This window comes from Oncorhynchus clarkii, chromosome 22 (genome assembly GCF_045791955.1).
Source record: "Oncorhynchus clarkii lewisi isolate Uvic-CL-2024 chromosome 22, UVic_Ocla_1.0, whole genome shotgun sequence".
Classification (NCBI taxonomy): domain Eukaryota; kingdom Metazoa; phylum Chordata; class Actinopteri; order Salmoniformes; family Salmonidae; genus Oncorhynchus; species Oncorhynchus clarkii.
In genome coordinates this window covers 33,269,494-33,294,743 of record NC_092168.1, presented here as the reverse complement: position 1 = coordinate 33,294,743, position 25,250 = coordinate 33,269,494, and the positions used below count along the sequence as shown (strand labels likewise).

Genomic DNA, 25,250 nt, shown 5'->3' with positions numbered 1-25,250 from the left:
TCAGGTGAACATTTCTGGCTGAAGAAGACAGTGAAGAGCCACATCGCACAAAGGAAGCTGAAAAGTGATGGTGACCATCATCTGACCGTGCAGACGGAGAGGGGAGAAGGGGCTGCCGCTCTCTTTCATGCTCTTCATGTGTCTGTGGCCCAGCTCGACCCCATCATGCCGTAGAAACCAGTGTAATACAGTCCATTTGAGCCAGAAGCAGTGCCATTAGTTGAGGTGTAAGCATGGCCGTGGGAAGACGTTTTGGGTTGGGGGTGCTGTCCACTGGGGGGCTCATACAATACAAGTGTAATAAAGGCCTAGTTCAATAATGTTGTGGAAATTTCAATACAAATAAATAATAATGATTAATGTTTATTTTATTGTGATTTATCTGGGGGTGTTGTAGCACCCTCAACACCCCTACATCCCGTGGCTATGGGTGTAAGTGCTGTTAGTGCTGTTATTTCTGGTTGTTTCAGTTATTGTTATTTCTAGAGCCGTTGTTGAGAAAAACAACTTTCCGTATGTACTGTATGAAATAGCTCTATTTTCATGTGACCTGCCATATCAGGCATTGGCACATGGATTGAAACCAGTGCAATGCTCAGATTACATGAAAATACAGCTCTTTGGCCATGCACACCAGTGATCGGTTTGCTGTCGAAAAACGGAAGCATATGCAGAAAAGTACTTCATGCCTACGGGAAAATATGGTCGTGGATCTTTGATGTTATGGGGCTATTTTACTTGCACTGGTCCTGGGGCCCTTGTTAAGGACAACAGCATCATGAACTTTACCAAGTGCCAGGACATTTTAGTCAAAAACCTGGTTTCCTCTGTCAGGAGGCTGACACTTGGTCCAAAGAGTGTCTTCCAGCAAGACAATAATACCTAGCACTAATCAAAATCCACAAAGAAATGGTTAATTGACCACATAATCAACATTTTGCCCTGGTCATCTCAGTCTCCTGACTTGAACCCCATTGTGGTGTGAATTGAAGAGGGCCGTCCATAAACACAGATGAAGGATATCAAGGATCTGGAAAGATTCTGCATGGAGGAATGGTCTAAGAACCCTCCCAATCTCATACAACATTTGAGAAAAGGCTGTGTCCTTATCCTTGCAAGGGGAGGGTGCTAGAGGTTTGACCTCTTATCTTTTTTTAGATTTGTTTTATTACTTCATAAACAAAATCTCTTTCTCTTAACAATTGTATTAGCATAAAATACTATAATTTCCCAATTTTGTTGAGCAAACAATATAGCTCAGTATTTGCATTACATATTTTATGCAGTCTTTTTTGCCCATTTTTATCAAGAGTGCCAATAATTATGGACAGGCTATAATAATAGCCAAGGCTACAGAGGATAATTGGTAGCTCATGAAATCAATGAAGTTCCACAGAGCACAAAGGAAGTAGAGAAATCCCTGCGGGATTCCCTGTGATGACCCTCATCTGACTGTGTAGTGGATTGGTAGAGGCATGGACTAGTGGGAATTTTTACACCATATTTCTTATACCAAATCAAATCAAATTGGGACATAGCCCATATCACTATGAGATGAACAACACATGAAGTCTGTATATATGTATATATTAATTATAATCTAAAAGGCAGAACTGATCCTAGATCAGCCCTCCTACTCTCAGATGCTTTACAAATATGGGCCCTGAGCTTGAGTGTGATCATGCAAACATAACTTCCCCCACTGATCACATTTAAAGAGTCAACAGACAGGCAATTGTACAGAATGTTCTTTTATTTATTAAATATGCATGTCTGACTAAAACGCCAGAGGTAATAGACCATTCATATTCGAAGGAAAACAACAAAGATATAAAAGGGTACTCTATCTACAAATATAGTACATCTCTATGCAAACCATAAATGAGAGCTGACACTTAGCATGTTTATTGAACTGAATTAATCCAAGATTCACACACATACACACAGTCTTGTACAACGAACCATGTGAGGACACACAATTCAGTCCCATTCAAAATCCTATTGTCCCTAACCCTAACCCGTACCCTAATCTTAACCCTAACCTGAAAATCAAACCTTAAACCTAACCCTTAGCTCCTAATCCTAACCCTAAACCTAATTCTAACCCTAACACTAATTCTAACCTTAACCCTAAACCCCCTTGAAATAGCATTTGACCTTGTTGGGACCAACAAAATATCCCCAGTTAGTCAAATGTGGGTTCCCACAAGTATAGTTAAACACATCCACACATCCACACACGCGTCCACTCACACACACGCACACGCACACACAGCCTTTTGTGTTCCAAACTTCAGATGTTTGTCCCTACAGAACAGGGTGGGGTATGAGTCCCTCTGACAATGCAACATGTTGAAAATGTCTTCATACATTTTTAACTGTTGAAATACATTCAATAAATTACAAAAACTGTTGTACTGTTCCGATCGACAGACAGCAGCTTGACCATCATTCAATGTGTCATAGGAAACCACTTTGGTGCATCTATTCTTCATCTGACAAATACAGTACATTGATTTTCCACCTGTCATGCCGTTAAATATCTTTACACAATGTAACAATACTTGACACACACAAAACAAGTTTTTGCAGCATTCTCTTTTCAACCTGCTTTTTCAGTACACACACACACACACACACACACACACACACACACACACACACACACACACACACACACACACACACACACACACACACACACACACACACACACACACACACATACACACAGACACACACACACACTTTGCAGAACAAACAGACATGCATCCACACATTATGAATACATGGTATACACCGTAACTTTTATCATTTATGGATTGCTTTTATTATTGCTTTTGACATACGATCAAATCATATGATCAAATTTGCACTGATCAAATCAGTGTGAAGTGTTTTTGGTGCACTTAATCATGGATGTGGTTGACTGGAGACCAGGCAGTGGTAGTCTGCGTGCCAGTGTGTTTATGCTACCATGCCAACTCCTTATCACTCATTGCCATGTTTGGCTTGACAATGACAGAAATGGAGTATGCAAGAGCACAAACAAATCTGGGACCAGGCTAAAGCCTAATTAACACCTTCCACTTCTGAGCTGTCCACTTGGTCCACTCAAACAAAATTATGCAAAATCGAATGTCCACTCCTGTCCGTTCGGACACTTTGCCAAGGAGGTGCGCAAATGCGGACCTTGTGTGGACGTTGAAGTGAAGTAGAAGGTGTGTAAATTAGGCTTATGTCAGTGGTGGAGTTGGCTGGTGAGGCAGCGCCAGAGGTGGAGTTGGCTGGCTAGGCAGGGCAAGAGGCGGAGTTGGCTGGTGAGGCAGGGCAAGAGGCGGAGTTGGCTGGTGAGGCAGGGCAAGAGGCGGAGTTGGCTGGCTAGGCAGAGCCAGAGGCGGAGTTGGCTGGCGAGGCAGGGCCAGAGGCAAAGTTGGCTGGCGAGGCAGGGCCAGATGCAAAGTTGGCTGGTGAGGCAGGACCAGAGGTACAGTTGGCTGGCTAGGCAGGGCCAGAGGTGGGGTTGGCTGGCTAGGCAAGGCCAGAGGCGAAGTTGGCTGGCTAGGCAGGGCCAGAGGTGGGGTTGGCTGGCTAGGCAGGGCCGGAGGCGGGGTAGCCGGGCGTCAGAAGTAGTCCCGACGTCGTGAGTCGTCGTTAATGAACGAAGGGTTCCATTGGGCGGGATAGATACAGGAGTGACGGGAGCCTGGCAGGCCAGAGAACGGGTAGAGGCCGTTACGCTCTAGGTCAGAGTTACGTAACGCAGGCTGCAACACAGATATGGGGTGGTCAGTATCAACGGGGAGGGGGGGGGGGAGAAAGAGAGCGGTGTAGGCTAATCCTTACCTGCTATGGTGGACCAAAAATAACAAACATAGTGGCCCTTCTGTCTAATTGGTTTGTCTATTGTCTTCTAGAGAAATGCTATGTTTATGTGTTAACATTGTGTTTTGTTTCTTTATGTACCGCTAGATGTCTGTGCTTATAGAGAATAGATGTTTATACATAGAGTACATAGACGTATACTGTATGTACTGAGTAGTAGTTTCTATATGTACAGTGTAGTAGTTTCTATATGTACAGAGTATAGTTTCTATATGTACAGAGTAGTAGCTTTTATACGTACAGAGTAGTAGATTCTATATGTACAGAGTAGTAGTGTCTATACATACAGAGTAGTAGATGTCTGTCATTTGTAGCAGGTTCTTGGTGCTACCGTTCTCCTGCATCTCGATGGCCTCTCTCCCCCACTCCATAGAAACACGGTTACTCTTTGGGAACTCTGCGTACGGCGACATTTGAAAATCGCCACTTTTGAAAATGATCTTGTTGATGTCATTCTTGTCTTTCCTGTAAAGGGATACACAAAATATTATAAGTTCACTCAATTATTTTATAAACACTTATAACAGTTATTACAAAATGTGTGGTCAATTAAATTTTTCCAATATGGCACAACATGGACTGAGAATAAGGAATTAGTGGTTGTCCTCTTACTACTGTGTTATTAAATGGTTATAACTACAGCAATAGTGTCATGGAATCTTACTTGCAGCAGGTGACAATGAGAGCGATGATGAGAACAAGGAGTAGGGCACCCCCTACTGGCGATACCACCACAGCTATCAGCTTGTAGACTAGAAGACAAAATGTTATGATTAAACTGGAGGTCTACGCTGTGACTGTGAGTGCAGAAAGAATAACCATGACAACAACTAAGGAGTTAAGTGACTCAAATGTTGTCTTGATTCTCCATTATATATTTTTCTCACACTTTTTAAATGATCATTTAAGTCATTAAAGTCTCAGACTTACAATTTCCACAGTTGAATCCTCCAAATCCAAATGTGCACCTGAAAGATATAAACAACCAAATATAAGACCAAAAAATCATGAATAACATGTATTAATGGAATGGTCCAGTGGATTAGATGATTAGAGTTGTCACTACTTACCTGACACAGGTTCCATTGACCCGTTTCAGACCATCACCGCATTCTGTAAGATGTCATTTTACAATCATTTCAAAGCAACAACATTTTTGTTTTATAAAACATTTTCTTTTCAAAAAGCTGCCTGCTAAAATGAAAATAAATAAAGTAAATTTGACATAAGATATGTTTGACTGAGGCTGGGTCATATTCACAAGGCACCAAAACGAAGAAAACGCACTGAAACCCCGCAGGGAATACGTGTTTTTTGTTTTGCATTGCAAAACGTTTTGCTATGGTATGCTTTAACGTCTGCTTGCTCCACCCTTACAGGCCTCACCTAGACAAGATGTAGGACTACCCTCCACCTTATCCTCGTTTCAGGCCTCACCTAGGCAAGATGTAGGACTTACCCTCCACGTTATCCTTGTTTCAGGCCTCACCTAGGCAAGATGTAAGACTACCCTCCACCTTATCCTCGTTTCAGGCCTCACCTAGGCAAGATGTAGGACTACCCTCCACCTTATCCTCGTTTCAGGCCTCACCTAGACAAGATGGAAGACTACCCTCCACCTTATCCTCGTTTCAGGCCTCACCTAGGCAAGATGTAGGACTACCCTCCACCTTATCCTCGTTTCAGGCCTCACCTAGGCAAGATGTAGGACTACCCTCCACCTTATCCTCATTTCAGGCCTCACCTAGGCAAGACAGAAGACTACCCTCCACCTTATCCTCGTTTCAGGCCTCACCTAGGCAAAATGTAGGACTACCCTCCACCTTATCCTCGTTTCAGGCCTCACATAGGCAAGATGTAGGACTACCCTCCACCTTATCCTCGTTTCAGGCCTCACCTAGGCAAGATGTAGGACTACCCTCCACCTTATCCTCGTTTCAGGCCTCACCTAGGCAAGATGTAGGACTACCCTCCACCTTATCCTCATTTCAGGCCTCACCTAGGCAAGACAGAAGACTACCCTCCACCTTATCCTCGTTTCAGGCCTCACCTAGGCAAAATGTAGGACTACCCTCCACCTTATCCTCGTTTCAGGCCTCACATAGGCAAGATGTAGGACTACCCTCCACCTTATCCTCATTTCAGGCCTCACCTAGGCAAGACGGAAGACTACCCTCCACCTTATCCTTGTTTCAGGCCTCACCTAGGCAAGATGTAGGACTACCCTCCACCTTATCCTCGTTTCAGGCCTCACCTAGGCAAGATGTAGGACTACCCTCCACCTTATCCTCGTTTCAGGCCTCTCCTAAGCAAGATGGAAGACTACCCTCCACCTTATCCTCGTTTCAGGCCTCACCTAGGCAAGATGGAAAACTACCCTCCACCTTATCCTCGTTTCAGGCCTCCCCTAGGCAAGATGTAGGACTACCCTCCACCTTATCCTCGTTTCAGGCCTCACCTAGGCAAGATGTAGGACTACCCTCCACCTTATCCTCATTTCAGGCCTCACCTAGGCAAGACAGAAGACTACCCTCCACCTTATCCTCGTTTCAGGCCTCACCTAGGCAAAATGTAGGACTACCCTCCACCTTATCCTCGTTTCAGGCCTCACATAGGCAAGATGTAGGACTACCCTCCACCTTATCCTCGTTTCAGGCCTCACCTAGGCAAGACGGAAGACTACCCTCCACCTTATCCTCGTTTCAGGCCTCACCTAGGCAAGACGGAAGACTACCCTCCACCTTATCCTCGTTTCAGGCCTCACCTAGGCAAGATGTAGGACTACCCTCCACCTTATCCTTGTTTCAGGCCTCACCTAGGCAAGATGTAGTACTACCCTCCACCTTATCCTTGTTTCAGGCCTCACCTAGGCAAGATGGAAGACTACACTCCACCTTATCCTCGTTTCAGGCCTCACCTAGGCAAACTGTAGGACTACCCTCCACCTTATCCTCGTTTCAGGCCTCACCTAGGCAAGATGGAAGACTACCCTCCACCTTATCCTCGTTTCAGGCCTCCCCTAGGCAAGATGTAGGACTACCCTCCACCTTATCCTCGTTTCAGGCCTCACCTAGGCAAGATGTAGGACTACCCTCCACCTTATCCTCATTTCAGGCCTCACCTAGGCAAGACAGAAGACTACCCTCCACCTTATCCTCGTTTCAGGCCTCACCTAGGCAAAATGTAGGACTACCCTCCACCTTATCCTCGTTTCAGGCCTCACATAGGCAAGATGTAGGACTACCCTCCACCTTATCCTCGTTTCAGGCCTCACCTAGGCAAGACGGAAGACTACCCTCCACCTTATCCTCGTTTCAGGCCTCACCTAGGCAAGACGGAAGACTACCCTCCACCTTATCCTCGTTTCAGGCCTCACCTAGGCAAGATGTAGGACTACCCTCCACCTTATCCTTGTTTCAGGCCTCACCTAGGCAAGATGTAGTACTACCCTCCACCTTATCCTTGTTTCAGGCCTCACCTAGGCAAGATGGAAGACTACACTCCACCTTATCCTCGTTTCAGGCCTCACCTAGGCAAACTGTAGGACTACCCTCCACCTTATCCTCGTTTCAGGCCTCACCTAGGCAAGATGTAGGACTACCCTCCACCTTATCCTTGTTTCAGGCCTCACCTAGGCAAGACGGAAGACTACCCTCCACCTTATCCTCGTTTCAGGCCTCACCTAGGCAAGATGGAAGACTACCCTCCACCTTATCCTCGTTTCAGGCCTCACCTAGGCAAGATGTAGGACTACCCTCCACCTTATCCTCGTTTCAGGCCTCACCTAGGCAAGATGTAGGACTACCCTACACCTTATCCTCATTTCAGGCCTCACCTAGGCAAGACAGAAGACTACCCTCCACCTTATCCTCGTTTCAGGCCTCACCTAGGCAGGACTGGTCCTCAGGGTTGAGTTTGAAGTACCCTGGTTGACAATGGCAGTAGGCTGTCCCATTGGAGTCGACACAGAAGGAACGCTCTAGGTGACACTGGGTATTCTGGGCCAGACACAGACTCTCAACTGAGGGGCAGAGAGGGGTAGATTAGGATGGGAGAGGGGTAGATTAGGATGGCTGTAGCAGGGTCAGGTATTAAATGTAAAACATGCTAATGTCATACATTGATGTTCATTGTTTTTTGGGCTAGAAAATGCTAAAGTTAGCAGATGGTGTCAGTGACGGCGTACACAAACCCAATGCATGGATTGAATTCTGCCGCCTTTGTCCCCACAGGCTGCTTACAAGGTAACAAAACAAATATGTCATTTTGAAATTAGGATGAACTAATCCTTTAAGACTGTGATTAGGGGAAAGAGATGAGGATGGGTCATGAAGCTGAGGGTGAAAGAAGGGAAGACGGTGGATGGAGGAAGTTGAGAGAGGAAGATGGAGGTAAGAGAGTGCTGTTACCGTGATAGGAGCACTGGTGAGTGACCACCACTCTGCTGTGTCCAGCAGTGCTGTTACAGTTGTTCAGAGACATCTGTATGCTGACACCGTTATAGTCATTCAGGGTAAGAGTTAGGGTTAGAGTAAAGAGGAGAGGATTGGTCATGAAGACGAGGGAGGAGGACTGAGGATGATGAATGGAGGAAGACGAGCGGGGCGGCAGGTAGCCTAGTGGTTAAGAGTGCTGGGTAATTAACCGAAAGGTCACTGGTTCAAATCCCTGAGTTGACTAGATAAAAAATAAATGAGAGCACATGACAGAGGGATGTAGAGAGTGCTGTACCTTGATAGGAGAGCTGGTGAGTGACCACCACTCTGCAGTGTCCAGCAGTGCTGTTACAATTGTTCAGAGACATCTGTATGCTGTCATAGACCTCAGAGCTGGTCACGTCAGCAGAGAGGGAGAACATGTTGACAGCAGAGATATGAACTCCGTCTTCCCCTCTGGAACACACACACATGACAGCAAACTTGATTTAAAGTCCATTTAAAGCGTCAAGAGTTGTAAAGTTGTTGTTCTATTGAACATACATTACAATAAAGTCCTTTTAAATGTATCAAGAGTGTATTGGTATTGCTTGATTTTTTATTACACTTTACATGCAATGTTGTCATGCATGTTGTGCAAAGACAATCTTATGGGGGAAGAAGAAACTCACTTTTTACTCAAAGTAGAACGCCGGTAACCATGCAGAATTGATAATGAGGCATTGAGCTGTAAAAAAGAAAAAAGCGTGAGGGCTAAATATTATTAGTTGGGCATGATCACATTTAATTATTTATAATACATGAACTATTTCTTCCTTACATTCCTAATACATCTATCAAATTGATTGAACAGGCTTGCTGCATCATTACAACAAATACACAATACACAATGTCAGTGATAGTCATTCCTCTTTCCACACTAGGGTTGCAAAACTCCCGGTAATCTAGCAAACATACCAACATTCTTGAGAGATTCCAAAATTACTAGTTACAGGGAATATTCAGGGATGCATACAGGGAATATTCAGGGATGCATACAGGGAATATTCAGGGATGCATATAGGGAATATTCAGGGATGCATACAGGGAATATTCAGGGATGTATGCAGGGAATATTCTGGGATATATATAGGGAATATTCAGGGATGCATACAGGGAATATTCAGGGATGTATACAGGGAATATTCTGGGATGTATACAGGGAATATTCTGGGATGTATACAGGGAATATTCTGGGATGTATACAGGGAATATTCAAGGATGTATACAGGGAATATTCTGGGATGTATACAGGGAATATTCAGGGATGTATACAGGGAATAGTCTGGGATGTATACAGGGAATATTCAGGGATGTATACAGAGAATATTCTGGGATGTATACAGGGAATATTCAGGGATGTATACAGAGAATATTCTGGGATGTATACAGGGAATATTCAGGGATGTATACAGGGAATATTTTGGGATGTATACAGGGAATATTCGGGGATGTATACAGGGAATATTTGGGGATGTAAACAGGGAATATTCTGGGATGTATACAGGGAATATTCAGGGATGTATACAGGGAATATTCAGGAAGGTAAACAGGGAATATTCAGGGATGTATACAGGGAATATTCTGGGATGTATACAGGGAATATTCTGGGATGTAAACAGGGAATATTCTGTGATGTATACAGGGAATATTCAGGGATGTATGCAGGGAATATTCAGGAAGGTATACAGGGAATATTCAGGGATGAATACAGGGAATATTCTGGGATGTATACAGGGAATATTCAGGAAGGTATACAGGGAATATTGAGGGATGTATACAGGGAATTTCAGAAAGGTATACAGGGAATATTCCCTCCTTCTGCAACTCCCAGCCTGTCCCTGTCCTTACCAGCTGGTTGATCTCTCTCTGGATCTCATGCAGTGTGGCGCTCCTGGAGAGCAGTGGGTCATAGTGAGAGTTGTTGACACTGAACGTCCCCAAGAAAGTTTTTGCTGTAGAGGTAAACAGACACGGTGGTTAACTAAGGTTCAAGACTGTCTCTAAAGTTTACAGTCATTTCTTTCAACTAATGAAATATAGCAAACCCTTTATTGAGAATGAATACATCAATAAGATTAGTAGTGTCTAATAACATAACCCAGGGTCCCCCAACTGGCAACCCCTGCATCGAATTTGCCCCGTGGGTGGTTTAATTATTTGTTCCAAAGTATTCTGACGCATAATAGAGAGAAACGTGATCGTATACAAATGTAAGCAAGGTTGGAAATCATGTTTGAGTAAAATATTATATCTGTTTGGGCTAATAGTAGTCAATTTGCAGTCTACAAATTATTTGTAATTATGTTCCACCCCCCAATCATCTTGTTATGAAAAAAAATCTACAATCTAGTTGATGATGGCTGACATAACCTATAACATAACCTGATCAACCACACAAGCCACGGCCTGTTCACCTCGCTATCATCCAGAAGGATCAAAGCTGGGACCGACAGACTGAAAAACAGCTTCTATCTCAAGGCCATCAGACTGTTCAATAGCCATCACTAGCTGGCTTCCACCCGGTTACTCAACCCTGCACCTTAAGAGGCTGCTGCCCCATATACATAGACTTGGAATCACTGGCCACTTTAATAATGGAACAATAGTCACTTTAATAATGTTTAAATAATGTTTACATACTGCTTTATTCATCTCATACTGTATGTATATACTGTATTCTATTCTACTGTATTTTAGTCATTGCCACTCCGACGTTGCTCGACCTAATATTCATATATTTATTAATTCCATTCTTTTAGACGTGTGTGTATTGTTATGAATTGTTAGATACTACTGCACTGTTGGATCTAGGAACACACGCATTTCGCTACACCCACAATTGCATCTGCTAAATATGTGTATGTGACCAATCAAATTTGATTTGATCTAATATAACCTAAACAAGGCCCTACGTATTGTTTATATTGTCATGTGATATGAGACTTGTAAATAAAGCATGTATGTTTAGTTGTATGTAGTGCAACTGGCTTACTTTAACATCACCCCAAAAATAAAGAGCTAAATATTGTTTATATTTTTATCGTCATATGAGACTGTAAACAAAGGCTGTGTGTACTGTTTGTTAAGCCGTACCTCGCGTGCAGTCTCGTCCGTTCTCAATGTCAAGGCCCAGGGGACACTCGCAGCTGAAGGAGCCCCTGGTGTTAACACACGTAGAGTCACTGGGACATGGGCCCGAGGGGCCGGGGCCAATCTCACACTCATCCACATCTGGACACAGCAGAGACAGAGGACAGAGAGGGCAGTGTGAACATAGAGGACAAGATGACTATAGTGAATACAATCAGCAATATAAAGACATTTTCACATCTGGACAAACAAAGCAACACAGATACATAGACAGAGGACAAGGACAGAGGACAGCTGACAGAGGACAGGTGACAGAGATCAGTTACATAAAACTGCACAAAACTTGAATCATTAAACCCTCACTAAAACTCTCTCTGGTCCTGGGCCAAGAGACTTGGGGCTCTATAGCTGCTGCATTAGGCATCCATTTCCCTATGGGTTGTATACAGGTTGTTCACACCTCTGTTACTCGGCCAGGTTGCTAGGGTCACCTAGACTCAATCATGGACACTCTTAATGACTGTTGTGGTTGCTTTGCGTGATGTATTGTTGTCTCTACCTTCTTGCCCTTTGTGCTGTTGTCTGTGCCCAATAATGTTTGTACCATGTGTTGTGCTGCTACCATGTTGTGCTGCTGCCATAGAAAGAGGAGTGAGAGGCCCCGGTGCACAACTGAGCAAGAGGACAAGTACATTAGAGTGTCTATTTTGAGAAACAGACGCCTCACAAGTCCTCAACTGGCAGCTTCGTGAAATAGTACCCGCAAAACACCAGTCTCAACGTCAACAGGGAAGAGGCGACTCCAGGATGCTGGCCTTCTAGGCAGAGTTGCAAAGAAAAAGTCATATCTCAGACTGGCCAATAAAAAGAAAAGATTAAGATGGGCAAAAGAACACAAACACTGGACAGGTGAACTCGGCTGGGAATGATAGGTTGAACTCACCCTCATTGCAGCTAGGTCCTGTCCATGCTGACAGACAGTAACAGGTGAATTCCCTCCCTCCATAGGTCTCTCTACACCCACCTCCGTTCAGACAGGGGTTGGGCTCACAGGCACTACCTAAAGAAGAGAGATGGATTCAGACTGATGTACTGCATCTCATATCAATGCAGTTCATAGATTTTCTTCATTGTTCCAAACAACAGTCATTAGGATTTGGGAATACACACATCTTAATTCCACGTTTCCAGCTAAATTCAAGGAAAAACTAACTTTAGCAGAATAAAAGTTTTAAAAGATATACTGTTGACAAACCTGGTGTCTGAGGTGTAGATCTGATGTCCATTGGAGCTGTGGTCACTTCTACCTCAGTGGTCCCCCTGTCAGTGTGTTTCCCTGTAGTGTGCAGTTCCACTGTGCTCCTGGTGGTGGTGCTGTGGCTGTAAGAAGAGGAGGCTGTAGTAGTGGTGGTGGTGATGTCCTGGCCGCTGTGGGGCGTGGTGTTCCCCGGTGTGGCCGTGCTGGTCTCCAGGTGCAAGGTGGTTACATCGGTGAAGCTGGTGACGTCGGTGAAGCTCACCCCTGTTGAGGGCTCCTGGGTCTGGGTCTGAAGTGTAGCTGGGCGCTGGGGGGTTGAAGCCAGGGTCTGGAGACCCAGAGTGGTCTCAGTGGTAATGGTGGTAGGGATGGTGGTGGGTTGAGTCTGGGCTTCGACGGAGGTGGTGCTAAGTTGAACCATCCTTGTCGTAACCAGAGGGGGTGTCAGTGTGGTGCTGGTTGCTGTAGTAAATCTGTAGGTCTCCTCCTCAGTGACCTGTGACGTCATCATAACGGTAACAGATGTGGTGGACATCAGGACCTCTGTGGTCACCGCCGGCGATGGCTGCTCTGTCTTGGGGACAAAGGGAGGCTGGCTTGAGATGAACCGGGACAGGGAGTCGTCCAGAGCGGTGGCACTTTCTCGTAGCGTCGGGTGAGCAGTAGTTAGAGCCAGACCTACGATGGTAGGTGTGTCCTCTGTGTGGAGTGATGTGACTCCTTCTGTCTCACCCTGGCTCCCCTGGGTGCTGAGGGCACCTGTGGAGGACTCTGTGGACGTGCCAGACCCGGTGACCATGATGGAGGGAGTATCTCTATCTCCTCCCTGAGAGGTGTTGGTGCTGGGATGGCTGGGTCCTTCTGAAAACAGGAAGGGGGGCTGTGAAGAATCAGGGACCCCATCTTCTGTCTGGGACGTCCTGCCGCTGGAGGGCTGACTGGAGTCTGTTGTGTCTGTGTCCTGTCTGCTGTGGTTATCAGCCACGCTGAGAGGGGGGGTGGAGTAGGGGGTTCCCTCCGAAATCAGAGAGGTGAGGTCCTGCTGTTGGGTCACATTGGGGGGTTCAGTCAGCGGGTTGGTCCCTCTGGAGGACAAACCACCAGGCCTCTCTGTTTAGAATAAGTAGAAGAAGAGGAAGAGGGAGAAGAAGATTACTTTTTGTCCATTTACAACATGAGAAATGGAAATTAGTATTTTGCATATCCCATTCTCCCCGGTAGACATATACATACTGTATATACATATACACAAAGAGGGAATTTCAGAAGGTTGTTTACCTTGTGAAGAGTTGGTGTTGGAGTGGGGGTGAGAGTCAGACCCAGACGTAGCGTCATGCCCATGGTCAGGTCCAGTGGAGGGTATCCTGTCGGTGACATCCCCAGCCCCGGCACCGGTGCGGCTGGTCGGGAGGCCCAAGGTGGAGTCCTTAGGGTACATGGAGGTGCTGCTGGAGCTCACAGACAGTAAGGTCCTCTCTCCCGCTCGACTCATAGTGGAGGAGATGTAGGTGCGGTCGGTGTGGACAGGGATGGGGAGAGCCATGGTTCCTAGGTCGGTCCACTGTTCTTGCCTGAGAGTATCTGTTGACTGTCCTTGGCCGAGACCCACGGTGCCTTGGTTTGTGGAGTGGTCCTCTCTGAGACCCATGGTGCCACGGATTGTGGACTGGTCCTCTCTGAGGCCCACAGTGCCTTGGTTTGTGGACTGGTCCTCGCTGAGACCCATGGTGCTTTGGGTTGTGGATTGGTCCTCTCTGAGATCCACAGTACCTCGGTTTGTGGACTGGTCCTCTCTGAGACCCATGGTGCCTCGGGTTGTGGGCTGGTCCTCGCTGAGACCCACGGTGCCTCGGTTTGTGGACTGGTCCTCTCTGAGACCCACAGTACCTCGGTTTGTGGACTGGTCCTCTCTGAGGCCCTCAGTGCCTTGGTTTGTGGACTGGTCCTCTCTGAGACCCACGGTGCCTCGGTTTGTGGACTGGTCCTCTCTGAGACCCACAGTACCTCGGTTTGTGGACTGGTTCTCTCTGAGGCCCTGAGTGCCTTGGTTTGTGGACTGGTCCTCACTGAGACCCATGGTGCCTCGGATATTGGACTGGTCCTCTCTGAGGCCCTCAGTGCCTCGGTTTGTGGACTGGTCCTCACTGAGACCCATGGTGCCTCGGATATTGGACTGGTCCTCGCTGAGACCCAACGTGCCCCGGTTTGTGGACTGGTCCTCGCTGAGACCCAACGTGCCCCGGTTTGTGGACTGGTTCTCGCTGAGACCCACGGTGCCTTGGGTTGTGGATTGGTCTTCTCTGAGATCCACAGTACCTCGGTTTGTGGACTGGTCCCCTCTGAGACTGCTGTCAGCATCAGGGCTGTCCTGAGGTGGTCTGGCTTCCGTAACAGACACAGACCTAAGTTCTACTGAGCGTTTTGTTTCAGTCAAAGCCCTGAGCTGTGCTGGGAGCCCAGAGTAGGCCTCTGGTAGGTGGTCTGGTGTTAGTCTGGTCTTGTCCTCCCACTGTGTGGTAGCCTCTGTAGACACTACAATGGTAGAGCTCCTCTGCTCCGTCGACAAACCAAGGGTCCCTTCTGATGTCCAACTGGTTGAGCCCGAGGAGAGACGTATGTTTTGTTCAGTGGCTGAAGAATAAATATATAAATACAATTCAAAAAGGATGACAGGTATGTGTTTTCTGTATTCAAGGAAAGCTATGTGAAACATAGGCCTACATAAAAAGTTGGGAAGAAAGACACCCAAAACAAAACCCTAAATGTCTGGACCACCAGATGGCCCCGGAGAGGTTTTATCTTGCTTCAAACTCTAAAAGGGAAGATGTCAGGAGTTGCTGCCTGCAGCTGTTCTGATTTTGGGTGGAGAACAATTGGCAGCCAGGCCTGTCTACCCTAACAAAAGCCTGGGCCCTAAATATGGAGGTGACTCTGGCCTTTGGGACTTTGCCATTTCCTTCCTTAAGCTGACATAGCAGAAGCCATAGATGTTATAATACTGTCAAACTGCAGACGTTGTTTGGGTTCATATTGAAGCAGAGTTTGCTCTCTGGCTCACAGTTTTTTGGGGCTTTTTGAAAACAGTCAGTTAAAGACATGCTCCGCTAGTATTTTTTAAACCTCCCACTTTGTGATGGATGTGTCAATGTGTAGTTCATACATGCATAATCTATAAGCAGAATTACTGTTTTACCTCAATTAGCCACGAAATCCCTAGTTTGAAAGTGACCGTTTTTTGGAAGATGCCATCTTGCCTACATTTACCCCTATTTGGACAGCCCTCTAGCAATTTGAGTTTCAGCCAATGAGCTTCAGCCCTTCGCCATTTAAGTGACAGCTAGCAAGACGCACACACAGTAGAGCGAGAGAGAGAGAGAGCAATGACAGGGTGCACATATGTGACTCATTTCAGGAAACTGGGCGTATGTCGAGAGTCACTAATTGACAGGAGAGCCATTTGAACGTAAACTATTATTTATTTATCAAAATGTGGTTTTTGGCAGAAATGCCTTCTGGAACTTGTGAACTTTCATGTGCCTTAATAACAAACTTGTATCCCATCTGTAAACGAATAAAATGGTTAAATTATGAGCCTAGTTGGTTTAGCCATGGAAAAAGCAAGGAACCTTCCCGCTAGCCATGATTGGCAGAGATAATGGATGGGCTGGACATACTGGCAGATGGGTTCGGAATGGTCTGCCATGTAGCATGCTTCTGTCTATAACATGAGCTGGTCAGTATTTGTAGATAATCCTTTCTAACACTGCTTTTTTTTAAGATATCAAAGTGTTGCTCTCCACTTTCTGGAGGACCGAGTTTTGAAATCAGTGGAAGGCCTGGTGGAATTAGAGTATGATAGCTAAGAAGATGGAGAAATTTCTGGTCATTGATTGCAAATATGCAGTGGGAGTCGAAAAGAGAACACAGAAAGCTGTATAAAACACCTGTCTCCGGATTACATCTTCAAACTAAGGGCAACCATGGCATCCGCGACAGAGAGGGAGAAACGTCCATACATGTATACAGGTAAGACAAGCTAGCTACATTTTCAGATATTACACATTTCTAATTTTGTCAGAAAATAATTTTCATTTCAAGTTAAAGCATACTGTTAGGTAGCTAGCTAACATCAGCTGTATGGCTCGCTAGCTAACGTTACGTGTATGATCTGTGACAACGCTCTGAGGTTATGAACACCCAGGGTGCACTCTGGCACTCCAGATTGAATGAATTAATACACCTGTAGTATAAACCAGCCTTTAGTCTTGAAATCTTTGGTTGATTATTACATGGCCTCACATGTGAATCCTTAAAGAGATGAGCGGGGCTAAGGCTTAAGAGGGTAAAAACGATGCAAAATGGGTGTAGACAAAGAAGAGCTCTCCAGTAGGTTTACAAAAACATTCAAGTGCCATTTTCTCAAAAGTGAGGTTACAGGTTTATCAACTTTCAAAGCAGAATTACTTTCCCATTGTTCCTCAACTGTAGTGTATGATATGCCATTTTCTAGCTCTGTCTCTACTTTTATCCAATGTAAAACATAAGACCGAATCAAGCCGGTCGGTCACATTTATACACATTTGTTACGTAGTACACAGGTTTTGGGGACTAAAGGCTAAAAAGTATACAAATCTCATTTAAATCTAACAATTAATTGGTATGTTCATTGCTTTATTTTTTTCCAATTAAGTTTCCGTTTGTAAAGATACATGACTAGGCCTCCTACTACTAACATATGTCAGTTCTAAGCCTCCTACTACTAAAATATGGCAGTTGTAGGCCTCTTACTACTAAGATATGTCAGTTCTAGGCCTCCTATTACTAAAATATGGCAATTGTAGGCCTCCTACTACTAAGATATGTCAGTTCTAGGCCTCCTATTACTAAAATATGGCAGTTCTAGGCCTACTACTACTAAGATATGGCATTTCTAGGCCTCCTAGTACTAACATATGGCAGTTCTAGGCCTCCTATTACTAAAATATGGCAGTTCTGGGCCTCCTATTACTAAAATATGGCAGTTCTAGGCCTCCTACTACTAAGATATGGCAGTTCTAAGCCTCCTACTGCTAAGATGTGGAGGTTCTAGGCCTCCTACTACTAAAATATGGCAGTTCTAGGCCTCCTACTACTAAGATATGGCAGTTCTAAGCCTCCTACTGCTAATATGTGGAGGTTTTAGGCCTCCTACTACTAAGATATGGCAGTTCTAGGCCTCCTATTACTAAAATATGGCAGTTCTAGGCCTCCTACTACTAAGATATAGCAGTTCTAGGCCTCCTATTACTAAAATATGGTAGTTCTAGGCCTCATACTACTAAAATATGGTAGTTCTAGACCTCCTACTACTAAGATATGGCAGTTCTAGGCCTCCTATTACTAAAATATTGCAGTTCTAGGCCTCCTATTACTAAAATATGGCAGTTCTAGACCTCATACTACTAAGATATGGTAGTTATAGACCTCCTACTACTAAGATAGGGCAGTAGTTCTTGGCCTACACGTGCAGATGACACATGTAGGCTATTTCATGGTATGAGAACAAAACAGACACCCCGGGTGTGCTGTGTTCCTGTCCGTATCACCACTACTACTAGGGCCTACAAACTCCACCTAGGCCTAAAGCTGGGTTTATGGATGGTCTGGGGCCTGAAATCTCCACCCCTCTACTCTGTGGCAGCCTGCCTGTTTGTCTGCCTGTCTGTCAGCCTGGCACTTCTCCACTAACTCAACACTGCTGCTGGGGAGCTTTGGAACAATAACCTACTGCCACTGCCAAGGAAGAGCGCTGTCTGTGCTAGATAACATCCTGAATGTAACACATAGCAATGACACAGTCAAACAGTCAGGCTGTCAGACAGTATGCAGATAGCGGGAAGAAGAGTACAGCAACGGTACAGTCATTCCACAGAGAGAGAGACCTAGGATGCGTCCCAAATGGCACCGTATTCCCTATATAGTGCACTACTTTTGACCAGAGACGCACAGTGCCATCAGAAAGTATTCATAGCCCTTGACTTATTCCACATTTTGTTGTGTTACATACAGCCTGAATTCAAAAGTCATTAAATATATTTTATCACACATCTACACACAATACCACATAATGACAAAATTAAAACACGTTTTTAGAAATAAACAATTCACACCCCTGAGTCAAAACATGTTAGAATCACCTTCGGCAGCAATAACAGCTGTGAGTCTTTCTGGGCAAGTCTCTTTGACCTTTGCACACCTGGATTGTATAATATTTGCCCATAAAATAAAGGTTAAATAAATTAAATGAATATAATTTTCAAAATTCTTCAAGCCCTGTCAAATTGGTTGTTGATCATTGCTAGAAAAACATTTTCAAGTCTTGCCATAGATTTTCAAGCAGATTTAAGTCAAAACTATAACTCGGCCACTCAGGAACATTCACTGTCTTCTTGTTTTAGTTATTGTCCTGCTGAAAGGTGCATTAATCTCCTAGTGTCTTGTGGAAATCTACAATTTTGCCTTTCAGTTTATTTTTTATCCTGAAAAACTCCCCAGTCCCTAATGATTACAAGCATACCCATAACATCACAAAGCCACCACTATGCTTGAAAATATGGAGAGTAGTACTCAGTAATGTGTTGTATTGGACTTGCCCCAAACATAACACTTTGTATTCAGGACAAAAAGTGAATTGCTTTGAAACATTTATGTTATGGTATTACTTCAGTGCCTTGTCGCAAACAGGATGCATGTTTGGGAATATTTTATTCTGTAGAGACTTCCTTCTTTTCACTCTGTCAATTAGTTTAGTTTTGTGGAACCTACCTGGTCTTTGTGGTTGAATTTCCATTTGAAATTCACTGCTCGGCTGAGGGACCTTACAAATAATTGTACGTGTGGGGTACAGAGATGAGGTATTAATTCAAAAATCATGTTAAATACTATTATTGCACACAGTGTGTTCATGCAACTTATTATGTGACTTGTTAAGCAAGTTTTTACTCCTAAAATTATTTAAGATTGCCATAACAAAGGGGTTGAGTACTTATTGACTCAAGACATTTCAGCTTTTCATTTTTAATTAACTTGTAGACATTTCTAAAAACATAATTTCACTTTGATATTATGGGGTATTGTGTCTAGGTGTCAAATGTCTAGGTGATGCGGGTAAGGCGGAGTCAGGCGCAGGACACAGAGATGAGTAATAACCGTTACTTTACTCAAAAACAATATTCCATAAAGGAGACAAAATAATCCAGGTCACAAAATGACACAACTTGACAATAACAAACACGCACAAAACCAAGGGGGAAAACCAGAGGGTTAAATAGGGAACAATGATTATGGAATGGAAACCAGGTGTGTATAATGAAGACAAAACAAATCGAAAACGAAACATGGATCGGTGGTGACGAGAAAACCGGTGACCGCCGAACGCCGCCCGAACAAGGAGAGGGACCAACTTCGGCGGAAGTCGTGACACTTGGCCAGTAACGCAAAAATCTCAATTTAATCCATTTCAAATTCAGGCTGTAACACAACACAATGTGGAAAAGGTCAAGGGGTGTGAATACTTTCTGAAGGCACTGTATGGGCCCTGGTCAAAAGTAGTGCAATATATAGGGAATATGGTTTCATTTGTGACACACTCTTAGAGAATTAGGCCATTTTCCTCTAAACTAAAGCTCTCTGGATGGAGTCCACTGGCCTAACTGGCTGGCTTATCCCTGCATTCAGTACACTGTAATCAAAAGCAGACTGGAATGGAGCACTATTGGTGCTGGCAGGACCAAGAAGTTAGCTTTTGTGTGTTTAGTTATTTTAATTGTTTTACTTCTGTGGCTCCCAGTTCATGATGATGATGAAATGGCTTCTATCCCAAATGGCATCCTATTCTCTTTATAGTGCATATATACCGAATTTTCATGGACACTTACACACACTTACTCACTTACACCAGTGAGTTGCCAGTGTTTAATGTTAATACAAACTCTCGTGTAATTGTGTTTGCATAGCTAGGGCTGACAGTAAAGGCGTCCACATGCTTCCCAGCCGAAAACGGTTTGGAAAAGTTTGTGCATATATTATGATGACATTTTGTGACATTTTTGTTCGTTTTGGACTTCAGTGAGGGTTTTTTCGGCTGTTCGTGCAGACACATTTTTTTCTGGAGGCAAGCCGAAGTTCGGAGCCGAAGTCTATGTCCCTTCATAGGTAATTGGTCAACAGTAGGGATTCTTCAATAAAGTCTTTGTTGTCATTCAATGAGATATGACTCATTTTCATGCACATTTTTTTCATTGCGTAATAATGCACCAAACATTGCGCGATTAAAATCTTCTCGGCAAAAATTCATGACAGATTTCTTGAGTTATCTTAGATTAATTCTGACTATTTTGAGGAAGTGTATACTGGCTATGACGTCTCAAAAGTGACAAACAGTATTATTGCCACTTTTTTCAAATGTTTCAAGTGAAGATCTTTTAAGGGAGTATGTGAGCACACTCTTTCGGTTCGGCTAGCCGAGTTTTGTCGAGGCCCAGCTGAACTGATGCATGCAGAATCAACAACCTCTGCATAATCAAAACAAATGCTTTGTGAGAAGGTGTTAAAGGTAACAGTCAGTCAGTGTTATGTAAATGCTGGCTGAAAAGTATCAGTGGCCTGGCTTTGGCCCCAGGTGAAAGCAGGTCTGCCGGAGCCATGGCCCAGTGAAACAGAGGTGCCGGCCCCCGTAGATGGAAACAGAAAATTCGGAGCCTTCTGGGTAAAACACTGGGGTAAATCCTGTATGGAAATGCATCATAACTTTTGACCGGCCTCTGGTCCTATTCCCTGGTCCCATTCCCTACATAGTGCACTACTTTTGACCAGGGTTTCAGGGCAAGCCATAAAGGTCCAGACTCAGACCTCTTGACAGTGACTTATAAAGTGGATGTGATAGTTGCCCATAGTATGTTGGCTGGAGTACATCTGTGACATCACACCTTCCCTGATCTAAAGCCAACTGTCACTCACGGAGTGGCTCTTGCTCTGCTGGCTAAAATGGTTGGCTTTGAGTTCTGTAGGCTTAGTGCATGCTGTTGTGCAGATGATTGCTGGTTTGCGCCCTGTTCGCCACAGAAGAGAATGCACTCTGTTACACTTCTATATGGAGAGATGACACTCTTCACCTTCTGGAAAAGCGGAAAATGTACCTCTCTCACAAACTCCAATGCAGACTGAGGCATTCTTCCGGTAAAGGCCTGAGAGACATTGTGGTTATCCCAGCTGTTGCCACCGATGTAGTGATTGAGAAGGGACAAAGAGAACTGGACTTGAGCCAGCAACCCTGCAGTTAATAGGCAAGCACACTGCCCCTGTGCCATAAAGGTTCAGACGTCTTGGCAGTGGCCGTAGTACGCTTACAAGGAAGCTATAATAACTAATGAACAATTATTCACCGAAAGAGTTAACACTTTCTCCACATGTAGTCACTGGCAATACCTCATAAGAATGTATGGAGGTAGACAACATTTCTAGCAGAGTCCTGAAACATGAGTCAACAAATACATTGATTGGTTTGAAAGGTATACCTTGGAAGTTGTTCAATACAAGGTGTATAATTCTAATCTACTTTAGGCTATCAGCTGCCTATGATATTTTAGAATAATGACTCAAATGATCACTATGAATTATACTATTATAAGAAGACCTTATTATGGCTTAGATAAGGCTACATCAAATGTCCATAGGCATATAAATGAATGACAGGGGACAAGGCCAGTTGATTTTATTTGAGGGGATGCCTGCACTAGATTACAAGAAAATAACCCACCAAAACCATCAAACAGGAGGGGGAAAACATGCTTGTGTCAGTGTGGAAAAACCACCAGGTTCAGGTGGGGAATTCCAAGTACAATTCTGATAGCCCACAGATATGGCCTTATATAACCTAGTCATTTAGTAAGTTAAATGTTGGTTTCTGACTGTCAGCAAATTACGCAATCATTGTATCCATATTTTAAATGTATCCATGTTTTTTCTTATTTTGTTCTGGGGTTATCAGCCTAAATGCCGTTATTTGAAATGAGTCCAAGTGGACCCAAGGAATGTTGATCAAGAATCATATAAACATGTAATAAACCATCCGTTATAGCTTCTACATACAATGATCAAATCATGACTGAGGTTTAAATATTGTCACTCTGCGCGACCCTTGCCACATAACGGGATGGGACAGTGTGTAGAAGAACTCTTGTCCCGTTTTCGAAGCCCAAGGGTGCACTCTTCCATATGTCTGTACCATACTGCACCTTACCTAATTTGTCTTCACTCAACGCCCGTGTCTCACTCTCATCGGAATGCCTGACTCTGTGGTGGAGTTCTGTTCCAGATGATGGTGATGATACCTCCCTAAAGTCCGTAGAAGTTGCCGGAGTAGTAAACAAGTATTTTGGTAAGGCAGTTATGGCAGTTATTTCTTCAGAGTTAGTAACCCGGGGAGAGAAGTATACCCCCGTTACCAGTGCCCTATCCATATCGTTGCTCCTGGAGGTGTAAATCCACGCATTGAGGGGTCTCAGAACGACCAAGAGAACCAACAGAGAAAGACGGGTTAGGACTACGTGACTCAAAAAGCAGGTTTCCATAATCATAACGACCCGTAAACGGCGGCGGGTAGGCGTATATTCCAAACAAGTAGCAGCGACGTGCCACCATCAGAAACTATATTTTTCAAAAATGTATAATTTTAAATACCTTCGGAGACCCTAAACATCAGTTGATCCGATGAATTTTAATACGTTTGCAGACCGTGAAGTGGTGCAGTGGTGCTGGAAACAGAAGCCTGTTATCACATCATAGGCGCCAAGCTCCTCCCACACACATCAGCGATAGTGGTTTCCACCCAATTCCGCCCTAGTAGGCTGAGGTTCCGCGGGATGTGGGCTATTGTTACACTCAACTAGACTTCAGAATATCAAGAATCTCTGAATCTGGTATTTTGCTGTGATTTCTTCAGTGTAAGATACTATAGTAGACTTTACATGCATGCCCACAAGTGTGGAGTGCAGACCTCTCAGATGAAATGTCGACTTGATATTTCTGCAAATGTTACATTGTTGCTAGTGAACAAAGTTCCAAATGGTTACAGTTGCTTGCAATGGGGACATCCCCAACCACACAGCTACATACAAGCAGATGAAGAAAGACATTCTAATGAGGTCGAACAGATTGGAAGTAAACATTCCATGGATTGCCTCACTCAGTCACAGAGACCTGTTGGTTGTTTTCTTGGTTGTTTTCGCTGCTCAGAGCGATATTGTACGAGTATTTCCTGAGTTCCTGAACATTTCCTGAACTTGGTTACAAAGACGTTGGTTACAAAGATGTATTTCATACATGATTGCATATAGCAATGATCTACATACTTGGTCTTCAAGACATCATGAATAAATATCATACAGTTATAGAGATGAATACATGAGATTACAAGATTTGGAGTGAACCTTTTACCTTCCCAAGCTACTCAGGGTGGTCCTAACACATCTGAATAAGCTGAAACGAGCTGCAGCTCCTGTAGGTATTCACAAAACATACTGTAATTTAATATATTACTATATTTAATATATTATAAACCATACATGTCAACACTAAACTTGAGTTAAGATGTGTCACTCTTTGCCACTCCAGAATAAAAATCTACTCCTCTGATATACAGTAGGAGATCGTTGTGTGACCTGTAAAATATGAAAACCATCTCACTACCCATGATACCTGTGGTACAAGCGGTGCCCATGTGTGATCTACAGTATGCCTCTGTCACAGTCTTGAGATAGGGAAGTAAGCAGGGCATTGTTTGCCTGGCGACCCAGAATCCTTGCTACGGCCAAACGCTAGGCCACGCCGAAGGTTGTTGCATAGACCCACTGAATGACAAACATAATCAGGATGGAACATAATGCCTGGACAGGGGGAAAACATGAGTAAATCAAGAAAATACATTTAGATACAATAGGGCAGAGGTGTGATACTACATGTTCAACTGGCTTACACCAATCAGTGCAATCTAGTGGTTGCAGAATTTGGCATAGAAGGAATCAGACATTGGTTGGAGATAGAGAGTGAGAGAAACGCGGGGGGTCGCAAGGTATTCAGACCCCTTGACGTGTTCCACCTTTTGTTAAGTTACATCCTTATTCTAAAATTGAGTAAATCGTTTTTTTCCCTCATCAATCTACCCCATGAAGACAAAGCAAAAACAGGTTTTAAAATATACAACTGATATATCAAGTATTAGACCCTTTAGTCAGTACTTTGTTGAAGCACCTTTGGCAGCGATTACAGTCTCGAGTCTTCTTGGGTATGACGCTACCAGCTTGTCACACCTGTATTTGAGGAGTTTCTCCCATTCTTCTGTGCAGATCCTCTCAAGTTTTGTCTGGGTGGATGGGGAGCATTGCTGCACAGCTATTTTCAGATCTCTCCAGAGATGCTCAATTGGGTTCATGTCCAGGCTCTGGCTGGGCCACTCAAGGACATTCAACAGACTTGTCCCAAAGCCACTCCTGCATTGTCTT

The 25,250-nt window shown here is 44.2% G+C and overlaps 1 protein-coding gene across 1 annotated transcript; it reads right to left on the bottom strand.

Moving 5' to 3' along the window:
* Positions 1-1,735: 1,735 nt before the first annotated feature.
* Positions 1,736-23,530, bottom strand: LOC139380812 (protein HEG-like). The gene is made up of 14 exons (XM_071123876.1): positions 22,991-23,530; positions 13,990-15,342; positions 12,709-13,821; positions 12,397-12,513; positions 11,457-11,594; positions 10,212-10,315; positions 8,993-9,048; positions 8,617-8,777; positions 7,772-7,906; positions 4,956-4,998; positions 4,816-4,853; positions 4,550-4,637; positions 4,173-4,350; positions 1,736-3,767 (listed from the first exon to the last, which is right to left on the bottom strand). The coding sequence occupies exons 1-14, from the start codon at positions 23,325-23,327 to the stop codon at positions 3,624-3,626; spliced, it is 4,005 nt and encodes a 1,334-aa protein (XP_070979977.1). The 5' UTR covers positions 23,328-23,530; the 3' UTR covers positions 1,736-3,623.
* Between the last annotated feature and the right edge of the window lie 1,720 nt (positions 23,531-25,250).